The sequence below is a fragment of the Saccopteryx leptura genome, chromosome 9 (assembly GCF_036850995.1).
Source record: "Saccopteryx leptura isolate mSacLep1 chromosome 9, mSacLep1_pri_phased_curated, whole genome shotgun sequence".
In the NCBI taxonomy this organism is placed as follows: domain Eukaryota; kingdom Metazoa; phylum Chordata; class Mammalia; order Chiroptera; family Emballonuridae; genus Saccopteryx; species Saccopteryx leptura.
Window position 1 is genome coordinate 72187105 of NC_089511.1, and position 26696 is coordinate 72213800.

General features: G+C 45.5%; 1 protein-coding gene across 2 annotated transcripts in view; it reads left to right on the forward strand.

The window, feature by feature from the left end:
- The first annotated feature begins 24439 nt into the window (after window positions 1-24439).
- Window positions 24440-26696, forward strand: part of UNC5B (unc-5 netrin receptor B) — an 84818-nt gene continuing 82561 nt past the window's right edge. For both annotated transcript variants that reach the window (XM_066348423.1, XM_066348424.1), the window contains exon 1: window positions 24440-24978. In XM_066348423.1, the coding sequence (XP_066204520.1) occupies window positions 24900-24978 (79 nt within the window). In that variant the 5' untranslated portion in view covers window positions 24440-24899. The remainder of the gene's footprint in view (window positions 24979-26696) is intronic.

Genomic DNA, 26696 nt, shown 5'->3' on the forward strand with positions numbered 1-26696 from the left:
GTGCCAGATACCCAAGTGCTGAGGGTATCATGTCGTGAGATGAAGGAAAGCTAGGAGGAACAGGTGTTTGGGTAGAATGGAACCGATAGCTCTGTTTTAGGCAGGTTAAGTTAGAGAAAATTGTCAGACATAGGTAGAGGTGTTGGGAGGGATCGTTATCATAACAATGGCTAACATTTAGTGGGCACTTTCTGTATGCCAAGAGCTTTAGGCATGTTGCCTTAGTCCTCAGAGCAACGCTAGGAGTGAAGTACAGAGGGGTTAAGGCATTTGTCCAAGGGCACACAGCTAGTTAGTGGCAGAACCGGGATTCAAGCCCAGATTTTTAGGCCCCAAGCCTGGGCTCTTAACCATCACACTGGATGTGTGAGTATCCCTGAATGGGAAGATTACAAGGGGTTTTATTTGCTTTTTGTGCTTATCTCTATTTTCCAAATTTTCTACAATGAATATTCATTACTTTTGTAATCAGAAAAAACACACACAACAAATTACTTTTTTAATAGCATCTTCCCCCCTCCCAAGTCCCCAGACACCTCTAACCTATTGCCCTCCCACCCCCGCTGCAACCCCTTGGCAGCCCCGCCTCCAAGCAGGAGGGAGAAGGAAAGGGCAGCAGACCCCCCACACCTCCTCCTACGGGCGGGTAGGGGGTGTCCACATAGGCTGCTTCCTCCATCTACCTCAGCCAAGTCCAGAGCTGCAACCACAGGCCCTGGGTGTGGGGCTCCCTCCGGCCTCTCTGCCAGGCTTGGCAGCTTCTCCTTGGCTCCTCAAGGACTGCGGGTCAGCTCCAAGCCACCCCGTCACAGTTCTATCTACCCATAGCAGCTGGGCTGACAGCTGGGCCTGGGGCCAGGCTAGTGCTATGGAAGGGACCCTCTGTAAGCCGTTCTCAGCCCTTCCTGTGCCACTGAGAACACCATTGCCACCTCTTGGTACCAAGTCCCCTGGATTAATTAGTGTTCCACAGGGCTGCTCTCTGTCTTCTTCCACACTGCTCCAGCTGGGACATTCTCCTCTGCCTCGCCACCTCTGGCTCTGCCTTGGAGGGGTGGGAGGGTGCAGGAGGGAGCCTGAACCCGTGATAGGGGGCAGCATCTCAGGAGGAAGACTAGGGGCTATCACCAATCTGCATGCCCTGTCCGCCCAACTTCCCCGCAGTGGGCAGGAGGCACCACACCATCCATACTCTTAACGAGGCTTCCAGCATCCCAAGGACTTACAACACTCATTCACATGACTGCTAGCAGGGACATCAAGTACAGCCAAGGGAGAGCACTGTGTGAAAGTGACTGGCCGAGGTAGCTTTGACACATAGCTTGTGTGTGCACACACACACATACACACGCACACGCACGCGCGCGCGCGCGCGCATGCCTGCACGTGCAAATGAAAACAACTCGAGAGTCCATTGATGGGTGCCTGGGTAACCATATTATGATGCATCCAGTCTGTGGAACAGCATGTAGGCATTGAAAAGAATGATGTAGATCTTTGCGTGTTGACCTCCAATAGCATCAATGTGATAATGTCAAAGTGGAGAAGCAAGTTGAAGCATATACCCATTTTATTTTTAAAAATAGATATTTTAGCCACGTTGATATAAATTGACATGTTTGACCATCTGAGGACTTGATTGAGAAATTCACCTGGAAACTGTTACCAGGGGTCAGTGGTTTGCATTGGTGAGGGCAGACCAGGAGGAAAGTAACACCTCTTGTTTTGCATGGTCCACACAAAAAAACTGATGACATTATGAATTATTTTTTCCTACTCATAATAGGTAACACGTAAGAAAGAATTAAATGTGATGGGCACAGTCATGCCTTCAGACTCTTGCAACAACTGTTTCTGCCTCCCAGCCGTGTCCCTCTCTAGGATGTGTTGGGTACACACCCATGACAACTGCTGGCCGGCAGGTATTGTGGCCAGGTGGCTCTGCGCTCCTTTGAGAGACTGATCTCAGTTCTGGGGAGATTCAGTCATTCATTCGACAATTGTGTCAGGCACCTCCTACGTGCCTGCCTCTCTCCCTGGATCCTTCTATCGCATTTCCATCCTGTTCCCTGAAAGATCCATGCTGAAGCGAGCGACCTCTGACCTACTTCTATGAGACCAAATTCATTCCTTCTTTCAATCTATCAAGCTCCCGATATGTGCCAGGCATTATGCCAGATGATCCACTTCCCCATCTTGACATGGTTGTGTAACTTCTCTGGGCGGAAGGATGGATAGATATAGATAGGAACAGCTGGGGTTGGGATAAACCAGTCTAATCTGGAAATGCACACGTAACATACCTATTGTTTTTGCAATAACAACTGCACAAAGATTCAAGGACATCTGGCCTGGCAGGAGCCACAGAAGATAGAGAGGAGTGTGGGTTTTCACTTGAAAGGGTTGGAGATTCCAATCCATTCAGTGGAGCTCATATGTCACCATCCAACCTCATGGGCCAGAATGAGGCAAGGGGGAGAAACTGAGGGGCAGAGAGAGCTGGTTCTTCTTTTGATGGGGAATTGAAGGGGAGGAGCTTGTGGTTATATAGGGGCTCATACATATGATACAAGGGGCCTCAGATTCACTCTGGATTGAATGTGGACTCTGTAGGAATAGGCCCTAGGGCATGGCTGAGCAAATGCTCCAGATTTGAAAAGAGGTTGGTGCAAGTGGGTGCTGATTTGGCAAGCCTACCCTGCTATTCTCCCAGAGGTCACCATCTTCAAGGAATGAGGAGATTCCATTGGACAGATAGAAAAATTGGTGGTCCAGAGAGAGGCTGGGTGGCCCAGAGTAAGAGCCGATATAGGTGCTGTCCTTGGGTAACCACCACGCACTCTCTGAAAGAGCCTTGGTGCCTCCTGTGAGTCCCCCACTGTCTGCCCCAGTAGCTCCTCTCCTTGCTCCTGAATTCAGCTTTCAGAAGGAGGGAGCAAGCCTGTGAGTACCTTCCACCTCCCACAGGCCAGGCCTGGAAAGCCCCCGAGCAGGGGTCGGAGAGGGCACCAGCATTAGGTCCCAGAGCAACCTGCCTGCCTCTGCCTCCTTATACGCCTGGCCCAGCTCCAGGGGGACGAGGGGAAGAGGTGTAGTGGAGATCTGAGAAAGTAGAAGGGCAGGTCTTGGTTCCAGCTCTGCTGCCAACTCTCCATGTGGTAACAAACAGCCTTCACAGGCAACAGGGACAGTAAATGACAGGCTGCAGTGACAGTAAGAGACTCTCAGGGTGGGGGTGCTCATTCCTGACACCCCCGGCTGCTGGGGGTGAATAGTGTGAGGTCTGAGGCAGGGGGCAGGGCTTAGAGATGTGGACAGGAGGAGAGGGTGTCTTGAGGAGTGACTTGTGTGAAGGGACCGATGGTGGGTAACTGGGCTCCTTCCGGAGAAGCTAGAGGGAAGGGGAGCATGAACATGAGGCTGCAGATGAAGTGTAAGATGGCAGCCTATTTCTGTGCTGTTCAACATAGTAGCCGCTGGCTACAGTGCTCCTGAACACTTGAAATGTCTCTAGAGTGACTACGGAGATAAAGTTTTAGTTTAATTGTTTTTTAAATTTTCATTCATTAAAAAATTTTAAATTGAAGGCCCTGGTCAGGTTGCTCAGTAGCTAGAGCAGCATCCCTGTGCACCAAAGTTGTGGCTCATCCCGGTCTGGGCTAGGAGAAGCAATCAGTGAGGAATGCAACTAAATGGAACTAAGTGGAACAACGAGTTGATGCTTCTCTCTCTCCCTCCCTTCTCTCTCCCTCCCCCCTCCCCCCCTCTCTCAATCAATGGAAAAAATTTTTTACCTTAAAACTAATACTATTGGAAAACTTTTTGGTACATTTAAAACAGCACAGGTACCCTTCTGTTGTGAATTTTATGAAATCTAAGCACTAATAAGTATTTCTGATGAAAGTGTAGCATCCAATATGAGATGTGCTCTAAGTGTAAAATATGCCACATTCTGAGGATTCAGTACTCCTAAAAAAGGAGTGTAATAACTATTGATAATTTTTATACTTATTACATGTTGAACTAATATGTTGGGTATTTGAGTTAAATAAAATATATCAAAATTAATTCCAGTTTGTTACTTTTTACTTTTTTTAAGATAGCTGCTAGAAAATTTTAAATTACATATAATATGTTACATTTCAACTAATAGAGCTGAAGGTCTTGAATACTGGCCTAAATTTAGCATTAGAATATGCATTATCCATTAAGTGACTCAGGTGTAGTAACCCTGGGAAGTCTTCTTGCTCCCCAAGAGTGAGTAGGGCCCCTTCCAGAGCACCTCATTTTCATCTCAACATTGGGGGGAGCACTACGAAACTAAGGGCTTTATGAGTGTGTTTTGCTCCACATGGCCGGAGTCTGCCTGCAGCATGTGAGCTGGGGTTCTAGTCCTAGGCTCCGGTGCCCCCCACCACCAACCTAAGCTGTCAGCAAGCCCATGCCTAGAGCGTCCTAGTCCAGCCAGGAGTAAAAAGCAAGCATCATCTATCCCTCCTGCCTCTGTGTTATTTCATTACAGCAGACAGGCCCAGGGCAGCAGGATAAGCCTCAGCCTCTGCAGAGTTCCTGTGACCAGGGGCTGGCAGGGGGTTCCCAGGGGAGCGCATTGTGACATATGTCAGACATGTCAGCTCTGATGTTGTAGAAGGGAGACACAGGCCAGTGAAACATAACCCCAGTTCCTGCTTCACGTGTGGGTTTAGATCACTAGCACGTGGGGCCACCCAGGGCCCCAGGCCTGCCAGAAACTCTCTAATTCATCATGGGTCTGCCTGAGGGGAGATGGGGCCAGTCTTCCCCAGGCCGCGGGAGGACCTAGATGGACTTGCCTGTCCTGTCACGTTTCTCTCTGTCCCTAGTTTCTCTGGATCCTTTTCCTGGGGCAGGTTTTCACTCAGTCCTTGAAATCACCTTTGACCTGATCCTTGTCCCAAAGAGAGAATCTAGAGGCCAAAATTTTGGACAAGGGAGTTTCTAGGGGCTGCAGTGCTAGACTGGAACTGCTGTGGGGTCTTGGGACAGTTGCTGTGTTTCTCTGCCCGTTTTCCCAAGTGAGAAGACTCTCCTGGAACCCCCTCTTATGTCTCACACTTGATGTCGATCAGATCTTCACGGAAGGAAGGAATGCTGGGAAAGAAGTACTGTGTGATCCCAGCCCCCACCTCCATCTTTCCAGAGTTTCCACCCACGCATGCATGCCCCTTACCAGAATCAGTGGTTTCTAAACATGATTCTTTCAGTAGTGGTTCCCTGTCTTTAAACAGGCCCCCTAATGTGTAAGCCAGCTACTCCTAAGGAGAGGGGTGGGATTCTGAAGTCCCACTCAGTAACTTCTGTGCCATCCCCCTCTGTGGAAGCTTCCTCTGCAGAACCCTGAGACTGCCGGGGACACAGATGGAAACCACCGAGGAGGAGGAAGAAAGCCTGGGAGTCAGAAGGATTGGGCTATATGGCACAGGCCATTATATTACTGTGTGACTTCAGGCAAGCTACTACCCTCTCTGGGCTTCAAGCCTGTTTGGGTTGTATGAGGTGGGGATGGGGGAGGCTGAAGAGATGACCACAATTTACAATGGGGAGAAAGGAGAGAGTTACTATTAGTGTGGGTGAGACCACTGCCCCATCCTTCCTGAGACCTGGGTACAGCCACATCTCTTCAGATGGTTGTCCCCCTCCAGAGTGAGTCGCTGCATGCCAGGAAGGCTGGAGGTCCTGCTTAGTCACTAACTGCTTCCCAATACGTCTTCTCTAGTCGTTCACCACGTCTCAGATTCCACCGTTAGCACTTCGTCCCTCTGGATCTCTTGTACTTTATGTTCCACTCAGGTCTTGTGAAGATACAGGTAGCTTTATATGAGACAAAACAGCTCATCATATAAGACCTTGGTGACAACTGGCATCTGGCAGAGTTGGGCTTGGGATGACAGTCAAGGGGCTCAGCCCAAGAACCAAAGACCAGCTGCACCAATGTCATTATTTTCTGCAACTGATTCTCAGGCAGACAAGCTTGAGATTCTAACCAACTGCAGGACCAACCCAGTGCAGCCAAGCTTCCTCTACAAACCCACCTTCTACTAGCCCCATTCCTGCCTGTCAGCCCAGCCACTGTGCTTTGCTGATTTCTCTTCATCAATAGCTACTACTCGAGTACCTGCTGGGCACCAGGCACTGTGCTGTGCCAGGGATTCAGCCAGGAGAGCACAGAAAAGGACCCTGTTCTCACAGAAGATACACAATAAACAAGTAAACAAATAAACAAAGCCCTGGCAGACTGTGCAAGTGGTATGATCTGGTTTATGCTTAAAGGTCATTGGCCACTGGATGGAGAAGGCATTTTCAGGGAATAGGAATGAAGCCACTTGCCCATGAAGCTGGGAAGCACTAATAACCATCTAGTCCAATTCCTCATTCACAGTTGGGAAAACTGGGACCCAGAAGGGAGAAGTGGCAGCAGTGTGGTATAGTGGATACACCCCGGACTAATTGGCCCCATCTTAAGCCCCAGCCTTGATGTTATTCACTGGGTGGCCTTCCTGGAGCTACTCAGTCTCTCTGAGCCTCACCTTTCACATAGTGTCACCCACCCATCCCACCTCACAAGGGTCTATGAGCGTGGATGAGATCATTTGTGCAAGGAGCCCAGAGCATAATAGGTGTTGAGCAAACAGAGCCATTACTATTGCCCTCAGCACCAGGGTGAACTGCCCAAGGTCACACATACGGAGTGAAGGGACAAGTCAGAACTGGACCCCAGGCCTCCCAGTGCCCTGTCCACCCCACCAAGATCCAGTGAACCATCAGTAGAGTTTCTAGTCAGATAAAGGAGGATGAAAAAAAAATTATAGTACATTACACAATTTACTGTTATCAGGTTAAGTAATATAAAAAAGAAGAAGAAGAAGGAAGGAAAGTGCTTAAGAGGACACGTACAAGCTGCTCCTCCATTTCTCAGCATGCTTTCCCCTGAGGTAAGTTCAGCAGGAGACCCTATAAATGGCTGTTCAACCGGGAAAGGCCACCCTAGCTCAGAGGATCCCTCCTGCCCAACCGGAGACACCAAGGAGGGGAACTTGCTTCCTTAGCAAGAATGCCAGAAGACTGCTGGAGAATTCTTCAGCTGGATCAGCAGGCCTGCCAGGACAGCCTCGGAGACGATGGAGCCCCAGGGCCTGCCTGCCGGGGTGGGGGTGGGGGTGGGGGTGGGGGTGGGTGGGGGGGTGGCCACCTGCCCGGGGCCCACCTGCCTGGGGGCCCGCCTGCCTGGGGGCCCACCTGCCTGGGGCCCGCCTGCCTGGGGTAGGGCAAAGAGGATAGTTTGGAGCAACAGAAGAGTCTGATTCCTGATCTTCCCCTCGGGGACCATCTGGCGTCAGGCAGGTTACCCCACCTCTGTGATCCTCAGTCTTCACATGTAGACACAGCGCTGGCCGCACCCTTCCTGTAAAGGTGGGGCTCTGAGACCTGGTGGGACCATGTGTTGCTGAGCTCAGGAGCCCAGGAAGGGACTCAAGACTTGTCTGCCTCCCTGCAGGTCCAGGTCCCCCGTTGGAGAGTGAGGGGAAAGGTGGTTCCTACAGGGTGAGCGTGGGGTGAGACTGTGGGCAAGAGAAGGGGGAGAACCAGGAGCTTCTTCTCCAGGTGGGCAAAGGCAGAAGCTCAACTAGGAGGGACTCAGAGGAAGACACTCCAGTGTTGAGGAAGCACAGAGAGGGGTGGGGACTGGACTTGGTTGTATGGAGGGTCAATAGAGTGACACTTTCTAAAGGTGCTTGAATTCCTTTCCTAGGCTTGCCACAACAAAGTGCCATAAAATGGGTGGCTTATAACAAGAGACATTTATTGCCTTGTGGTTCTAGAGGCTACAAGTCTGAGATCGAAGTGTCAGCAGGGCTGTGTGCCCTCTGAGACTGCAGAGAAACCCTCTTTGCCTCTTCTCAGCTCCAGTGTGGCTGGCCTAATAATCTCATAAGGTAGGCATCAAGCCCATTTCCAAGACAGGAAACTGAGGGTGAGACAGCCTTATTCAAAGTCAAAGAGAGAAGATCAGACCCCAGTCCAAGCAGCTAGACTGCTCAGCCTCTGGGTTTTACGCTCAGTTACATAGCCTTCTCAAAAGAGAATCAAGAGGGGTTATGCCTTCCTCCAGCACTTTAATTCCAAGGTCCTGCCAGAATCGAACCCAAAGGTAAACCAAAAGACCATCTGAAACTTCAGCGAAACCCTTTCCCAGCTCAATAACAAGAGCAAAATGCTGCTCATTTCACGTGGGTCAAAATCATAGATGAGCTCAGTCTAATTAAAGCCGAAGTCCAACACCAATCAACTCAGCCTAGGAAGAATCTAATGGACTGTTCCTTACCATAAGACAGGGGAAAGTTTTTATACTCTCTGTGAAAGACATAAGCATATAAAGCAAAATTATATTTTAATCTTCACATTTTTTTTTTTTTTTTTACAGAGACAGAGAGAGAGTCAGAGAGAGGGATAGATAGGGACAGACAGACAGGAATGGAGAGATGAGAAGCATCAATCATCAGTTTTTCATTGTGGCACTTTTTTAGTTGTTCATTGATTGCTTTCTCATATGTGCCTTGACCGTGAGGCTACAGCAGGGCTAGTGACACCTTGCTCAAGCCAGTGACCTTGAGTCCAAGCTGGTGAGCTTTGCTCAAACCAGATGAGCCCGTGCTCAAGCTGGCAACCTTTGAACCTGGGTCTTTCCACATCCCAGTCCGATGCTCTATCCACTGTGCCACCACCTGGTCAGGCAATCTTCACATTTTTTATAGCTAGAAATCATAAAAATTAAAAAATATTTTAAAACATATGAGGAAGTAGAAAAGTATTCAGTGGTGTGCTGGAGCCATGAAAGCTCTGCTCATGAAAGCCAGTCGTAGTTGTGCACATCTTTTAATAACTCTGTGTTCATTTTGTTATGTTATGTTGATAAATTGAACTCAGCTATGGTGGGAGTATTTACACAATAGAAATTGGCAAACACTACAAATTAGGGCTTGCTGCTGCTTCTGCATTTTGTTTCCCCCTCCTCCTCCCTCCTCTTCCTTTCTTCCTCCTCTTCTTACTTCTGCTCCTCCTCCTCTTCCTTCTTCTTCAGAGAGCTGGTTGTTAAAGATTTATAACATACCATTGAAAATATGATGCAAAAGCAAGAGAAAAAATAGCCACTAGAAGCTGATCCATAGATGATGACCTACTTATTGGAATAAACAGAAACAAACTTTTTAAAAATATAAAAATTTTAAAGAATATATAGGGAAAGATGGGCATAAAAGATGAAGAGATGGAGGGTTTCAGAAGAGAAATAGTAACTCTAAAATGAACTAAACAGAAATAATAGAAAAGAAAATCTATTATATGAAACAGAATTCACTTACAAACTTACACACTGCAAAAAAAGAGGATGAGTAAAATTTGAAATAAAATGAGTAAATTTTATTTGACCAATTGGTTCAATTGGTCAAATAAAAGCAGAGAAAGAAAAAAATGATAGAAAAATAGTGACTTGTGGGATGGCATTAAGTTGTTTGACATGTATTCGAAGTCCCAGAAGGAAAGAATAGGTAATGGAGGGAAAAAAAATGTTTTGAAGAAATAATGACTAAATGATGAAAAATATTAACTCACAGATCTAAAATGCCCAATGAACCCTTAGCAAGTTAAATGTGTCAAAAAAAAGAGAACCCCCCCACCATCATTTTCAAATTGATGAAAATAAAAATGAAAGTATGGTTGTGTAACCTGTCTACAAAATCTTTGATATATGCCCCTTTAAGAGGTGATCCCTAGTTTCTCTCCCCTGGAGTATAGGCTGGACTTAATGATTCCCTTGTGGTAAAGAGTATGGCAGAAGGGACAGTGCATGAGTTAAGACTAGGTCATATAGAGGTGGCTTCCTCTGTGCTCACTCTTGGATCCCACATTGTAGAGGAAGTCAGATGCCATGTCATGAGGACACTCAAGCAGACCCATGGAGAGGTCCATATGGTGAGAAACTAGGACCCCCTGCCAACAACCAGCAAGGAACTGATACCTCCTGCCAGTGGCCATGTGAATGAATGATCTTAGGAGTTCAATCCCAGGCAAACCTTTAGATGACTATGGTCTATATAAGTGGAAACAAAACAAGAGGAGGGGTAGCAATACTTATAGCAGACAAAATAGACTTTAAGCCAAAAATGGTAACAAGAGACAAAGAATATCATTACATAATGAGAAAGAGATTAATTCATTAAGTAGATTATAATAATCATGAATATATGTGTACCCAACATCAAAGCCCCAAATAAATTAAGCAAATACTAACATATTTGAAGGGAGAAATTGACAACAGTACAATAACAGTAGGAGACTTCACTGCCCCACTCTCAATAATGGCTCAATCATCCAGACAGAAGATCAACAAGGAAACATTGAACTTGAGCCAAACATTGGACTTGGAAAGACCTAACAGACTTATATAAAAAAGAAATTTCATTCAACAGCAGCAGAATACACATTCTCCTCCAGTGTACATGGATTATTCTCCAAAATAGATCATACAAAGGTCACAAAATAAGTCTTAGCAAATTTAAAAAGATTGCTATCATCCTAAGTATCTCTGCTGACCACAATGGTAAAAAACCAGTGATCAATAACAGGAAAAAGATAGAAAATTCACAAATATGTGGAAATTGACAACACACTCCTGATAACCAATGGATCAAAAAATAAAAAGAGAAATTAAAAAATATTTTGACACAAACAAAAATGGAAATATCCTAACTTATGGGGTGCAGTAAAGCAGTTCTAAGAGGGAAGTGTATAGCAATAAACACCTAAGAAACATTTTAAAACTTCCAACAAAGAAAGCACTAGTTCTAAGTGGCTCCGTTGGTAAATCTACCAAATATGTTAAAAAAGGAATAATATCAAGCTTACACTCCTTTCAAAACTAGAAAAGGAGGCCATACTTCCCTACTCATTTTATGATACCAACATGATGACCCTACACCAAAACCTCACAAAAATATCACAAAAAAATGACAAATTAATGTCTCTTATGACATCGATGAAAACATCCTTAATAAAATATTAGCAAATCAAATCCAGAAATATATAGAAAGGATAATATATTATGACTAATTGTGGTTTATTCTAGAATACAAGGCTAGTTCCACAATTGACAATAAGTCATCATTATTTACCACATTAACAGAAAAACAAAGAAAAATACATGATCATCTCAATAAATGCAGAGAAAGAATTTGACAAGACCCAATACCCATTCATGATATTTAAAAAAATCTCAGCATAGTATAAATAGAAGAGAAAAGCACTTCCTAAATATGATAGCAGACAACTATGAAAATCCAACCATTAACATCATATTTGTGAAATATGAATACTTTCTCCCTATGAGTCAGAACAAGTGAAAAATGTTAATGTGACCATTTCTATTCAATATTGTATAAAAGGTTTTAGTAAATAGGGAAGAGAAATAAATACAGTTCGTAACAATTGGAAAGGAATAAGTAAAAGGAATTTTATGTATATATGGTATATGTATAGAATCCGAAGGAACTGAGACTAAAACAATTAGTACTCATAGGTGAATTTATTAAGTCACAAGGTCACTATGCAAAATCAATCATATTTATAAATAAAGAATTATAAAATGAGATAAAATCATTTTAATAGCACAAAACCCATTAAATATACAAAAATAAATTTAATAAGAATGTACAAAGCCTCTACACTGAAAACTATAAAAGAGTGCTGAATGAAATTAAGAAAATCAAGAGACATGCCTATTTGTGGATTGGAAAACTCAATAGTAAGATGCCAATTCTCCCCAAATGAATCCATACATTCAATACCACCTTATCAAAATCCAAAAGTTTTGTTTTGTTTTTGACAGAGACAGAGAGAGAGTCAGAGAGAGGAATAGATAGGTACAGACAGACAGGAAGTGAGAGAGATGAGAAACATAAATTTTTCGTTGCGGCACTTTTAGTTATTTATTGATTGCTTTCTCATATGTGCCTTGACTGTGGGGCTACAGCAGAACAAGTAACCCCTTGCTCCAGCCAGTGACCTTGGACTCAAGCTGGTGAGCTTTGCTCAAACCAGATGAACCCTCACTCAAGGTGGTGACCTCGGGGTTTTGAACCTGAGTCCTCCACGTCCCAGTCCAACGCTCTATCCACTGCGCCACCGCCTGGTCAAGCCAAAAGGTTTTTTTTATGTATGAAAATTGACAAGCTGATTCTAAAGATAATGAAAATGTTAATGATCTAGAAGAGCCAAAAGAATATTGACAAAGATAAACAAGGTTAGAGGTCTTAAAGGTTCACTGTAAATCTGTAGTATTAGAGATGATGTTGTACTGCAGTAAGAACGGACAGATTAATGGGACAGAATGGAGGATCCAGAAATAGATTCACACTTATATAGTCCATTGATTTTTATAAAGGCAGCCAAAGTAATTCAATAGGGGAAGAAAAGTCTTTTTTTTTATTTTATTTCTCAGTTACAGTTTACATTCAATATTATTTTGTTTTAGTTTCAGATGTATAACAAAGATTAGACAATCATATGTCTTACAAAGTGATTCCCCCAAAATTTCAAGTACCCACTTGGTATCATACATAGTTATTCCAATATTATTGACTATATTCCCTATGCTGTACTTTAACATAATAGCTTAGAAATAAACCTAAACTTATATGGTCAATTAATATATGACAATTAATATACAACATACAATGGGGTAAAGACAGTCTATTCAATAAATGATGTTGGGAAAATTGGACAAATAAAAGCAGAAAAGTTAAACTAGACCACCTTCTTTTACCATATACAAGAAAAAACTCAAAATGAATTAAAGACTTAACTGTTTAAGACTCAACCATAAAACTCCTAGAAGAAAACATAGACAGTAAAATCTCTGACATTTCTCTTAGCAATATTTTTTCTGACATATTTCCTCAGGCAAGGGAAACAAAAAGAAAAAAATAAGCAAATGGCACTACATCAAACTAAAAATATTTTGCACAGCAAAGGAAACCATTAAAATGAAAAGACAATCTACTAAATGGTAGGAAAGTCTTTTTAAAAAGATGATGCTGGAACAACTAGATAATCATGTGGAAAAAAATGAACTTGAACTTCTACCTCACACTACACATTAAAAATAATTCAAGATGGGTAGATGTAGGGAGGTCAAGAGGTATAAACGTACAGCTATAAAATAAATAAGTCATGAAGATACAATGTTCAGCATGGTGACTATGGTTAAGAATACTGTATTGCATACTGGGGACCATCAGGTTATGACATAGTTCCATTCCTACGACAGTGACATAACCCGAATTTTGGTGTACTGTAAGTCGAAACGCACCCTAGCCTAAGTCACTTACCTATCCTAACACAGTTGTAAAATCATAATCTAGAACATAAAAACACAACTGAGCCACAGAAAAAGGAAAAGAAGATAAATACACTGTACTGCACACTGTACTGTAGTAACAGAAAAAATGACAAAAAATAAGTGTAAAAAAATTGTTACCATTATTTCTGTAGTTGGCTTGCACACTGGAAGGGGCATTGCAAGGTGGGAGAGAGTGACCTATTGGGAGGAGGAAGCTGGAGAGGCAGGAGAACCTGCAGAAGGTGCTGGAGACACTGGGTCAGGTGAATCAGGATTGCCTAAGGAACATGCAGGAGACGCTGGAGATGATTCTACCTGTACTACAGGTGTTTCATCTCGAGAAGCAGCTGATGTGAGGGCACAGGATCTGTTGCAGACCTCTCTGCCTTCTTAAAGAATTGTTCCAGGCTAGTCTGGAAGGTTGATGAGTTCTCTTCCAAAATCTGCCTATAGCATTGCAAGGCATCCATAACAGCTCTGTAGGCCTTACTGAATCTGCCATCACTATACGACACTAACAGCGTAAGCCGAAACACTCACGTCTCAATTTTTTTAAAGTTTTTATGGGAGTGAGCATCGTAAACTCTAAACATCGTATGTCAAGACTGTCGTAACCCAAGGACCCCCGTACCTGAAAGTTGCTAAGAGTAGATCTTCAAGTTCTCATTGCAAGAAAAAAAATGTAACTTTGTAACTTTGGGTGGTCATGGATGGTAACCAGACTTATAGTGGATCATTTTGCATTGTATACTAATACAGAATCATTCTGTTGTACACCTGAAACTAATATAATGTTAAATGTCAATTATACCTCAATTTTAAAAAGATGCATAGACTTAAACATAAAGGCTAAGTACCATAAAACTTTTGGAAAGAAACAGGAGACTATCTTTATGGCACAAAATGTAGTAAGTATAAAAGGAAAAATTGTAGGATTGATTTTTATCAATTAAAAAACTAAAACATTAGCTATTTGTAACACATTGTTAACAAAATGAAAAAGCAAACTACAGACACGAAGAAAATATTTTCAATGCATGTCTGACAAAGGATGTGTAATCAGAATATTTAAGGAACTCCTACCAATCAATAATGAAAAGACAAACATCTCAATAAAAATTGGGCAATAGGTTTGAACGGAGCCTTCAGAAAAGAAGGTATACAAATGGCTAATAAGCATATAAAAAGGTGATCAGTGTCACAAGTCATCAGGGAAATGGTTTAAAAAACTAAATTGAAGCCCTGGCTCTGCTTAGAGTATTGTATTGATACACCAAGGTTTCAGGTTCAATCCCCAGTTAGGGAACATACAAAAATCAACCAATAAATGCATAAAAGGGCAGAAAAACAAATCTTTCCCTCTCTTTCTCTCTCTCTCAAAAATTAAAAAAATTTTAAAAAAACCTAAATTGAGATACCACTTCACACCCACTGGCTAACATTAACGAAACTGACAGTGTCAGGTGTCTGGTGAGGATGTGGAACAATTGGAATTCTCATATATTGAAGGTGGGGATATGAAATGTTACAGTAAGTTTGAAAACAATTTAGGCAGTTTTCTATAAAATTAAACATATACTTTTTTGTTGACCCAGTAATTTCACCCTTGGGTATTTACTACTAAGAAATGAGAACATACGTCGACACTCATACAGATTTGTTCAAGAATATTCATGGCAGCTTTACTCATACTAGACTAAAATGGAAAACAATCCATATGTCCATTATAAGAGAAAGAATAAACAAATTATAGTGTGTTCAAATAACTATTCGGTAATAACAAGGAATGCAGTTCTATGACCACAACACAACAACCTGGAATAAATTTCAGTCATTATTCAGAGCAAAAGAAGCCAGTCACAGAAGATGACATATTATCTGATTTCATGTATGTGGCATTCAGGAATGAGCAGAACTGATCTATGGTGTTACAAATCAGAACAGTGGTTGCCTGTGCAGGGTGACAACTGACTGGGAAGAAGTAGGAGGGAATTTTTTGATATGATGTATATCAGGGGTCGGGAACCTATGGCTTGTGAGCCAGATGTGGCTCTTTTGATGGCTGCATCTGGCTCGCAGACAAATCTTTAATAAAAAATAATAACGTTAAAAATATAAAACATTCTCATGTATTACAATCCATTCATTTCCTATCGCTCATGTTCATGGTTGCGGATGGCTGGAGCCAATCACAGCTGTCCTCTGGGACAACATCAAATTTTTATTGGATAATGCGTAACGTCAACGGGTCATTGTATGGCTCTCATGGAATTACATTTTAAAATATGTGGTGTTCATGGCTCTCTCAGCCAAAAAGATTCCCGACCCCTGATGTGTATGTTCATATTTTGATTGTGATCAGGGTTACTAGGTGTTATCAAATGTTATTGAACTTTACACTTAAGATCTGTACATTTACCATATGTAAATTTACCTCACTCAAATTTTTAAAAGGAGAGAGGGAAGAAGCAGCACAGGGCAGAAATATGGGTATGCTAGTTCTTTACTTTTCCTTCCCCAACCTTGACCTTCACCACTGTCCATTAAGCAACACCAACCAGGCAACATCAGTGTAAGTCCTGATTTCTGCACACATCCTTGGATGATGATGTTCTGGGCAGTAATCATTGAATTTTTTATAGCTCTCTTAATTTAGAGCAGAAGTTTTCACTTGTTTAAAAATTGCTTATCATACAACTTGAAAGAACAGGTAAAATTATGTCAAGAGAAAGTATATATCTCTGTATACACATATAGACAGATAACCTCGAGTTTTGCTTAAAATATGCCAGCAATGACAGAGTCACCAGGAACAGCAGATATAGAGGCAACCAATGAAAAGCTGAATAGGTCCAACTTCATAGTTCAGGGTGGAATCGATTTATAGCAAAAGAGCTGAATGAAGAGAAATCTAAATATTCAGAACCAGATGAATTGACTGCTGATGTTACAAGAAAGATAGAACAGAGGATCTGACAAGAAGCGCTCCCCATCTGGCCCTTCATCAAGGAGTCAGTATTCAAAAGACAGTTTTTCATCATTCCCCTACATGCACACACACAAAAATGCACACACTTTCTACTTTGCTATCAGGTTTCTTTCCTCTGCCTCTTCCTACAATTAAGAGCTTTGTTGTCAATCATCCAAAAGAACCTGCTACTGAAAAATCCAGACCCACAACAAGAACAGAGGAATTCTGTCTCCCAGATTAATTCTGAATTAGTTTATCATTTTTAGTTTAACCCTTTGAGTAGTACGAACACTCATGTATGACCTCATTCCTCTTGACCATCCACAGTATGATCGAACGAAAATTTTTACTTTAAAAATGTGTAAGGCAATACTAGAAAAAGGCAAATGTATGTTCTTTATTTCCATAAGTTGGTTATCAAACAAACATGATTTTAAGTTAATAAAACTGTAATGAAACTAATTTCATTTTTTTGAAAAAACAAACAAACAACTCACTCCTGGGGGTCAGCGAGCATGAATAAAACTCACTACTCACCTGACCTGTGGTGGTGCAGTGGATAAAGCGTCGACCTGGAAATGCTGAGGTCGCCAGTTCAAAACCCTGGGCTTGCCTGGTCAAGGCACATATGGGAGTTGATGCTTCCAGCTCCTCCCCCCTTCTCTCTCTCTGTCTCTCCTCTCTCTCTCTCTTTTTCTCTGTCTCTCCTTCTCCTCTCTAAAATGAATAAAAAAAACCCCAAAAACAAAAACTCACTACTCAAGGGTTAAGGAACTGCTTTAACATAAGTGATTATACTTTTTGTCCAAATGAAAGTCTTACAGAATTACAATGATCAAGATAGTATTTTGTAAATAAACTTGATTTAAATATAAATTTCACTGAGTGAATAACTTGTATTATCTTGTGTTTTACAAATAGTATAAATACTGTGTTTAATTTGACTAACAATCCATTATGACATGACTGGAAGCATCACATGAGCAATTCTGAAATTGAACATATTTGAAATGGCAAAGGCATTTTTTATATGCCAAGTTCTGTATTATTCTGGTGTAGAGACAAATGTGACACCCCAATAAATTCAATTAAAAAACAAACAAACAAAAAAGACAAACGTGAAGTGCCTGGATGTTTTTATCAGATAAAGTGATATGATATTTACTTGAATACACTGAAACTGCAATGTTTAAAACAATAGAATAGGAGAGAGTTTGAAAGGTCTATGTTGTGACTTTAAACCCTGTTAGACTGTCCCGTCTCCCCTTCTACTTACCCCAGTACTGATAATTCCCCACTCCAAGCAGGGCCTGGAAGACACTGGTCCTGTGGACTGGTCATAAGAATGTGGACTCGGAGCCGAGAGTCAGTACAACAGAATTCCTCTGTTCCCCCTCAGTACAGCTGTCGCTTTTCCTGTGGGAGCCTCAGTTTCCATTTTAATGAGTCCATGATTAACACCTACCTCCAAGAACAATGGAGATGAAAATGGGGAATTGGGTCAAGATGAAAAGAACTAAGCACACCCAGAATTTGAACCTGGCCGCTGTTTCTAGCTAAGCTGGGAAAGCTGAGGTACTGTTTTCCCATTTTTCAAATGGGGAAAATTATATAGTATCTGCTTCGTGGGTTATAATGGAGGTTGAGGAGCTAATTCACAAAGAGCTGCTGGAACGGCACCTGGTGGATTATAATTGCCCAGGATACATTAGCTGGCCCTGTTATTTTTTAAGACAGTGGCCACTTCTATAAGCACTGGTCAGTCCTGCATTCACAGCTGTGTGCTGGGAAGTCCACAGGCACCTCTAACTCACCATGTCCAAACCTAAATTCTCCATCTTCTCCCTAACCCACCCTCTTCCTCATCTCTTTCTCCCATTGGAACTCCCTTCCTCTGCTCCCCTTTCATCCTCCACCCCAAGTCCCCACTCTCAGTGAGGCTCTTTTCCTCTCTCACAGAGTCCCCGGGCGCCATCATCTGCAGCTCCGTGCCAGGATCTTTGGGAGGCAGAAAGAAATGTCACTTGCCTCCCCTTCCGCTCTGCACTGTCCTCCTGGGTCTGCCCCACACCCCAGCCTGCAATACGCCCCGCCCTGCACAGCTCCCAGGCGTCCCATCTCCAGCTCAGTCAGCCCCGGAGACTCCCACTTACTACACACTCACTCTCCAGCACAGCAGCCCGTGCCCTCCCCGAGAGATTTCCTCTCTTACCCTCTCGGCCACTTTATTCTCCAGTGGACATGCTGTTGGAGTGGAAGGATCAGGACGTGGCTAGCCCCTGACCACACCATCCACCTCCTGACCCTAGGCTTTTCTCTTCTCACACTGTTCCTTGTGCCTGGAGTGCATCCTCTCCCATGGTTATGGCTTCCTTCCCTCCCCTGGGTCTAGCTTCCAGCTGTCTTCAGAACACAGAACTCACCGCGCCTGTCCCCCTCAGTACAGAGCATGCTGGCCAGTCTGCAGCATGGCCCACACCTGGCTCCACCTGCCTTTTTCTGTGCCCATAATTTGTGGGACCCAGAGCAAAGTTATTTTTAACAGGGACACTTGTTCAAAAATTATTAAGAATTTTAAGACAGACAAGTCCCAATTGAGAGACAGTCTACAAAATACCTGACCAATAATTCTCAAAACTGTCAAGATCATTAAGGTCTAAGAAACTGTCAGAGCCAAGAGAAGCCCTTGGAATCCTAGCTACTACGTGTAATGTGGTATCCTGGGTGGGATCCTGGAACAGAAAAAGGACATTAGGTAAAAACTGAGAAAATTTAATGAACTTTAGTTCATAATAAATATATCAATATTGATTTATTAATGGTAGCAAATGTAGCACCTAATGTAAGATATTAATAATGGGAAAACTGGATGAGGAGTAAATGGAAATTTTCTATACTATATTTGTGGTTCTTCTGTAAATCTAAAACTGTTCTAAAATAAAAAGGTTATTCTTAAAAATTAACAACAAAAAACATTTTTTTTTTATCGAGAAGGCAACAGACAGCACAGTGTATTGTCTAAGATGCAGTCAGGATTTGAACCTAGATCTACATGACCCTGAGGCTCTTGAACACTAGCAAGAAAGCTCTCCCCTGCACGGAAGAGAAAAGAAGTATTTGGAGGTGGGGAATGGGAGGAGGAAGGTTGTCACAGTATTTAGTAAAAATTATGATTCCAAGCTGGATGACACAGGCCACATAGTGTATGATTGCATTTATATGAAATTCCCAGAATAGGCAAAGCCACAGAGACAGAAAGTAGATTCTTGGTCCCCAGGGGCTGGGGGAGGGGATAATGGGGAGTGACTGCTTAATGGTAAGGGGATTTCTTTTTGAGGAGAAAAATGTTACCAAAATTAGATAGTAGTGATGGTTGAACAACATCATGAATACGCTGAAAAACAGTGAGTTGTATACTTTAAAATAGTTAAAATGGTATATTTTATGTAAATTTTGTCTTAATTAAAAAATAAGAGTACAAGCTTAAGATCCAGCCTGTATGCATTAGATCAGGGGTCCCCAAACTACGGCCAGTGGGCCGAATGCGGCCCCCTGAGGCCATTTATCCGGCCCGCTGCACTTCCGGAAGGGGCACCTCTTTCATTGGTGGTCAGTGAGAGGAGCATAGTTCCCATTGAAATACTGGTCAGTTTGTTGATCTAAATTTACTTGTTCTTTATTTTAAATATTATATTTGTTCCCGTTTTGTTTTTTTACTTTAAAATAAGATATGTGCAGTGTGCATAGGGATTTGTTCATAGTTTTTTTTATAGTCCGGCCCTCCAACGGTCTGAGGGACAATGAACTGGCCCCCTGTGTAAAAAGTTTGGGGACCCCTGCATTAGATTCTCCACTGCTACATTTACTAACTGAATGCTACATTGGGCAAGTTACCTCACTGCGCCTCAATTCTCTCATTTAATAAATGGTTGTAATAACGATACTTACCCCACAAGATTGTATCAGAATTTAGGACCTGGTACATAGACTGCACTCACTATTACCTATAATAATATTATTAGAAAGAGGAGGCAGAGGGTCAAGGATTTCAACCTCACATGCCTCCCTCCCCAGGGTCCAGGGTTTGGCATCCATTCTGGACAATAGGTGCGGGCGGGGGGGGGGGGAGCATTGTGAACTCATCCTCAAATCTTGCCACCCAAGATCCTGTAAACCCAGTCATCTGAGAGCTCCTCCCCAAGACAATCCGGGGGCTATGACCCAATCCAGAGTGGCTCCCAGGTGGAAGCCGGGAACTCTTTTCCTTTCTGGACCCAAGGCCTCAGGCCGGAGAATGAAGCTGCCACGGGAAGGTGTGAGCTGCAGCGCGCCGCCTAGTGGCACCTGTGAGCACACGGATACCGGCCACAGAGGGAGGCACAGCAAAAAGCCTCCAGCGAGCCTGAAGGGAACTCTTCATTCATAGTCTTCGTTCATAGTCTGTATCTGGCCAAAGAAGGGGATTTCTGTATATTATTTTTAAACCTATGAACTATGTTCCCATTTTATGACTAAGGGAACCAGTACTTGGATAGGCTCAACAGCCAGCCCAAGGCCTCCCAGCAGGTAAGAGCAGCCCAAATCGTGTCATCTTTCAGCTCTGAATTCCAGAACTCCGTCTCCGATACACTCTTCTGGTTTGGGGAAAATGAGGAAGCCTGTGGAAGCATGTGCAGTCCCCACTATGGGTCAAAACTAACTCTGTGACTGATTTCAAAGCAGCTCTGTTGCAGGGGTGCTGCACCCAAGGCCGTCCCACCTCCAGCCTCAGCCCTCCACCCCTGCCCAGTCCCAAGGGGCAGAGGGAGGCTCTTTGTGGGGCTCACAAGGCAAAATTGTAGGTTCTTTGACCAGTAACCCCTTTCTCTCCAGCCTCACTGATGAATCCTTTCAACCAATACTAATGTATGCTAATTATCTGCAGGACACTGTCTTAGGTACTGCTTATATAACGGTGAATAAAAATGAGGGGCACCTCTGCCTCCAAGCAGCTCACTGAATCCTCCTCTTTCCTAACTGACAGCAGGGCCCCCTCGCTGTCAGTTCTACGGCTCTGGATTTGGGAACACTCTGGTATAAGTCTTAGTCCAGCTACTCCAATGTGTTGACCCAGAGTTGGACTTTGCCTATTCTTCACCCATCTGAGTGAAAGGTGTGGGCTCAGGGGAAACTGACTCCCTCTGAAGCCCTCTCCCTGGACATAGAAGATGTCCAGGCTGCAGAGCAATCCCATCTTCAGTGGGTCATTTGGCTGCCGGTAGCTGGGGAAGGAGCATTCTCCCAGACACTTGAACAGCATGGGAGGGGTACCGGGGAGTTACGGAGAAACACCCAACTTGGTGAGTCCCCCACTCTGATGCTGGAGTCCTGGAAGGAAAACAGGGTTCGGGACCTCCCATGGGCAAATTTCAGGAACTGAGAGAAGTTTTAGGCTGGAGTGGGAGTAGTGGGCAGGGACCTACAGGGGAGGGGAAACGACCACTCTTCTTCTGCTTGCCCTCCCCCAGTCTCCCATCTCTCCAGCCAGTCATTAAAGTCATGAAACCTGACACTTGGCCTAGAGGCCTGCCTGCTGCAATTACTGCTTGAATAGGGCTGGAACTTTTCTGAAAAATCTCCAGTATCCCACTGGCCTTCTGAGAGAGAGAGAGAGAGAGAGAGAGAGAGAGAGAGAGAGAGATTCAGGCCAAGTCCCCACATGCTGTGTCTCTGCTGATGTCCCAGCTGAGTTATTCATTATAGTTAGTGCCCTTGACCATATGCCTACATCCAGGCAGATGTGGGTCTTGATAACTGTGTCCCTGTAGGAGTTTCCTGGTGATAGTTAAGTATCTAAATATCTATTTGTCTTTAGTGTTTTCTGCCTAAGAGTATATTTGTGCTTTTGGCTGTGTGTGCCTGTGTATGTGTTTGTGTTTGTGATGAGGTATGTGTACGTGCTTTTTTGAGTCCTGTGTTTTAGGTATGTGGTTGTCTCTGCGGTTGGGTACCTGTTTGTATAATACATTGATGATTCTGGGAGAGTCATTTCCCACCTGTGTGTCTTTGTTGTGTGTTTACTTGTGTGTACCTTTGTAGGTGTGTTTCAGCCAGTTGTGCCTTGTATCTGTGTCTCGGGGTGTGTGTGTATGTGCTTGTAGCTATGTGGATAGGTGGAGCTGGCTAGATACGATAAGCTCCTGACACTCTCACCCACTGCCCTTGCCTGGGCTGTCCTGGGCCAAGCTAAAAATAACCCACCTACCTTTGCCCATAGGGCCCTTCCTCAGTTGGCTAAAGTTCTTCCCTTGGGAGTCCCATTCTGTCCATATTCACCCGGGCGTTCAGCGGGTGAGAGTTGCGGAGGTGGACTGATTACATACAACCTCCACCAAATGCTCCAGACCCCAACTTTATCTCTTCTTTGGGGAAATGGCTGGGGCAAGCCCTTGTTTCTTTACATCCACTAAGTCCCCTTCCTGGCCCCAAGTCTTTTCTCCTCCAAAGTAGGAGGCACCCTTGGGGTGCTTGGCCCTATTCCAGCACTCCCTCTACTGGCTCCTGGGCCTGGCAGACTCTCTGATTTTCTTCAACCCTTCTTGGAGCAGCCCACTGCATCTCCATTTGAGGAATGATTCTCTTAGACCTCAGCTCCAGAAAAATCCCAAGTAGTGAACAGATCAGGGCTAAGTGGAAGAGGCAGTTCCACCCACTCCCAGCCCCTTCTTTTCCCAAAACACAACTGGCCCTTCTCTTCCCAGCACAACTGACCAATACACACCTACAAAGGTACACACAAGTAAACATACACAAAGACACACAGGTGGGAAGTGACTCCCTTTCCAGAAGAGGCATGGGAGCAGAGGCTCTCCAGCTCAGAGGGGTTCTTTTCAAACCCATCTCTTCTGCCTCTTTCACTCACTCACTCACTCACTCACTCACTCACTCAAAGCTGTGTGCTCTTGGGCAAGTAACTTTATGTCTCTGTGCCTCGGTTCCATCATCTGTAAAATGGGCATACAAATGATACCGCAGAGAGTGGTGAGGATTCACTGAGGTAATGCATATAAAGTGCTTAACCCCATGCCTGGCACCTAGAAGGTCTCTGTTGACCCAACCTTTCTGATCTCTCTCTGGGTTTCAATCTCATGACACCCATCCCAAATTCCACCTATCCCCACATGCCCCTTGGCCCACCCTGGGTGGCCAGGACTTTCCCCCAGGAATCAGACTGGCTGGGAGGGGAAATCTTAGAGAGATTACTAACATTTGTGCTGCAGTTTCCATACATTTTTTTTCGTTCTATTCTACATTCCCTTATGAAATAGCTATTATCTTTAATCTCCGTTTTATAGATAGTGACAAAAGGAGCATCAAAATGGTTAAGTAACTTATTCAAGGTCACACAGCAAGTAAGAGGCAAAGCCCAAATTTCCATTGAGTCAAAAATGGCTGCTCTCTCCCCTTTGCCCCTCTGCCACTTGGGAGGCTGGTTTTTTAACGTCCCAGGACCTGAATGCTGGGAAGATTCAGAGAGCTCTGGGTAAACAGTTCTGTCCAAGGTCATACAGACAAGTTGGGCCAACCAGGATAATCCAAGTCTGTGCCCAAGTTCACATAGCTGTAAGCCTCAGCTTCACCAGGACTTGAGTGTTAGAGATTTTCTTACTTATGGAGCCCTTTTGGAAAGACCTCCACATGTGGGAGGCATAGAACTTAATACACACCAGGGAACTAAAAGTGAGAGTCTTAAGTTTGCAGAAGACAGCTGACATAGCCGAGCCAAAGGAGAGCACCAAGATACATTTGTTTATCTTTAGGAAGAGAAAATTGAGCAGACTCCGCTTCCAGCTATGATCCAGAGACCAAGTTTTCCAACGCCCCGGGCCCTGCGTCTCGCGAGGTTCCCCCTGAAGGGCCCCCCATATTGCCGCGTCCGCGCCCAGGTGGCCATCGGATCCCCCCTTGCCAGGCCCCCCCGCCGGCTCCTCCCACTTCGTCTCAAGCCCCGCCCCGCGGCTCGCGGTATCCCACCGCTCGCGGACTCACTCGGGCTAGCGAGCACAGCGCTCGACATTGTGGCAGGCAGCGGGGACCCGTGAGGGCGCGGGAGCCGCGTCAGCCGCGGGGCGCAGAGAGGCGCGCCACTCGGGGGTTTGGACGGCGCGGCGCTGGCGGCTGCGAGCGTGCCTGAGCGCACTCACCTTCGATCGCGCAACTTCAAGCCAAGGAACAGGAGCCAGGAGAGCGCTCGGAGCCCGGGAGCCTGAGGAGCGCAGAGAGGGGCGCGCCGGAGGCTGGCTTGGGAGCGGGCGCCCAGCACCCTTAGCGCTCCGAGCGCCAGGCAGCCCTCTGTGCAGCGTGGCTGCCGCTACCCCCACGGAGGGCACGGGCTGGCGCGGCCGGGCGCCGGGGAGGACGGCGTGGAGGCGGCGGCGGCGGAGGAGACGGCGGCGGCGAGGCTGGGGGCAGGGAGAGAGCCCTGGGGGAGAGGCGCCGGAGCCGGGCCACGGGAGCATGTGGGCTCAGAGCGGAGCGCGGGGCGCGCTGCTGCTGGCGCTGCTGCTCTGCTGGGACCCGAGGCTGAGCCAAGCAGGTAAGGAGCAATCGGATATGGAGGCGGGGTGGAGGGGACCCTTGCCCCTCATTCTGGTCAAAACTTGTGGTCGGTCGCGGTGTAGGTGCGCGCTGGGAAGCGGCAAAGGCGCTCAAGTTGGAAGGTGGATTTCTTGCCCTACCAAAGTGGGCGGTGGTTACCCACCTCGTTGTGGGGAGGGGGGGCGGCGCAATCTCAGGGGTTCAAAGTAAGCCGAAAGCCTGCTGCTCGCACCTGTAAGGGATTGCTTGTTCTACGTGGAGCCGGTGTCCGAATCCGGGTCTGCGCCTCCGGGAGGGCTCGCCTCCAGGGGACCCTGCCTCTCCGCGCGCCTGGCGGCAGCGCCTGAGAAAAACTACCGCTGCCTGGGCTAGGTGTGCGCTCGCTAGCGTTTCGCTGGCAACTTCCTAGCCCGGATCCCGGCTCGCCCCGGAGAGAGGGAGGGAGACCTGCGGAGCACGGGAAGCGCGGGTCCGCTCCGCTAGCCGAGGAGGCCTCTGGAACGGCTTTGGCTACTGAAGCGGATAGGGGCTGAATCCTGCTCGTACAACTTTCCTCGATATCATGGGACCCACAGGTCTGGAAGGATTTTTTTTTCTGGGTGTTGTTGGTGTTTTGGTATTTTGTGTGGGTGGGGGTTGGGGGGAGGGACGTAATGAACCTGCCGAAATTTATTTCAAATGGGTCACTGACATTCTCCCCGCCTGGGAGCAGACAAGGTGCGCTCGGCCCGGTACAGCTCCTGCTCTGGACTCAGCGAGATGCTTTGAGGAGGTTGGTGGGCTCCTAAAATAAAGTCCCTCCCCATGCCCCCCGCCACGGATGAGTACACGTCTCGCTCGTCTGTGGCCGGGCCCCGCATCGCTGACTGGACTACGTCTTCCCGGGGGTCGGAGGACGCACGCGAACAAACCTCTCTGGTGCGGAAGGAGGTGGGCTGCCCGCGGCCGCGGGACGCCTCAGCTCCTGGGGCGGAGTGAGAGTGAGGGGGCATCCTGGCCAGAGTCCTCCGAGTCTAGGCAGAGAGTGGGGCAGGAAAACTGGGGCAGAAAGTGCATGAGATGAGGAAGCTCTCCCTCCTCCACCTTCCTCTGTGATGTTCACATCTGCCCCCACCATCACCCAACCCATATAGATTCCTCACTTGGGAATTAATGAGTCCCACCGCCCTGGAGTAAGGGCTTGGTTTCAGCAGCCCCCTACACACACACACACACACACACACACACACACTTTTTTTTAAGCCCTGTGTTATAAAGTTACGACACAATCATTTGATCCAAGTTAATTATGATTTGGGCAGTCTCTGGTATTTAAAGCACTGTTTTGAAGTTGGAAGGTAATGATGGGGGTGGGGGGCAGGCTGCTGAATGACCAACCTTATTACAAAGAGTACATACAGTTGGATGTGGGAGGTGCTGGGCTGGGGTGTTGGTTTCTGGTTTGAGGATGTTTGAAAGGAGGTGATTGAAGGGTAGGGTGAAGTCTCTAAATGGCACCTGGGCAGGGTTGAGTCTGGGCAACTGTTTTTGTAGCAGGGCAATGGGAGCGGGAATAAATACTGAGGTTAAGGGGGTAAGGGGTTTGGGGAGGCAGGAGAAAGGCAAGACTGGTTTCCCTAGAGTTCTCTGGAGCTGCAGAGTAGTCTGGCTGGTGGGGGGCAGGGGTGGCTGCCTCTCCTGTTTAACAAGGCACCCAGCCCCCACCTCCCCCAGAAG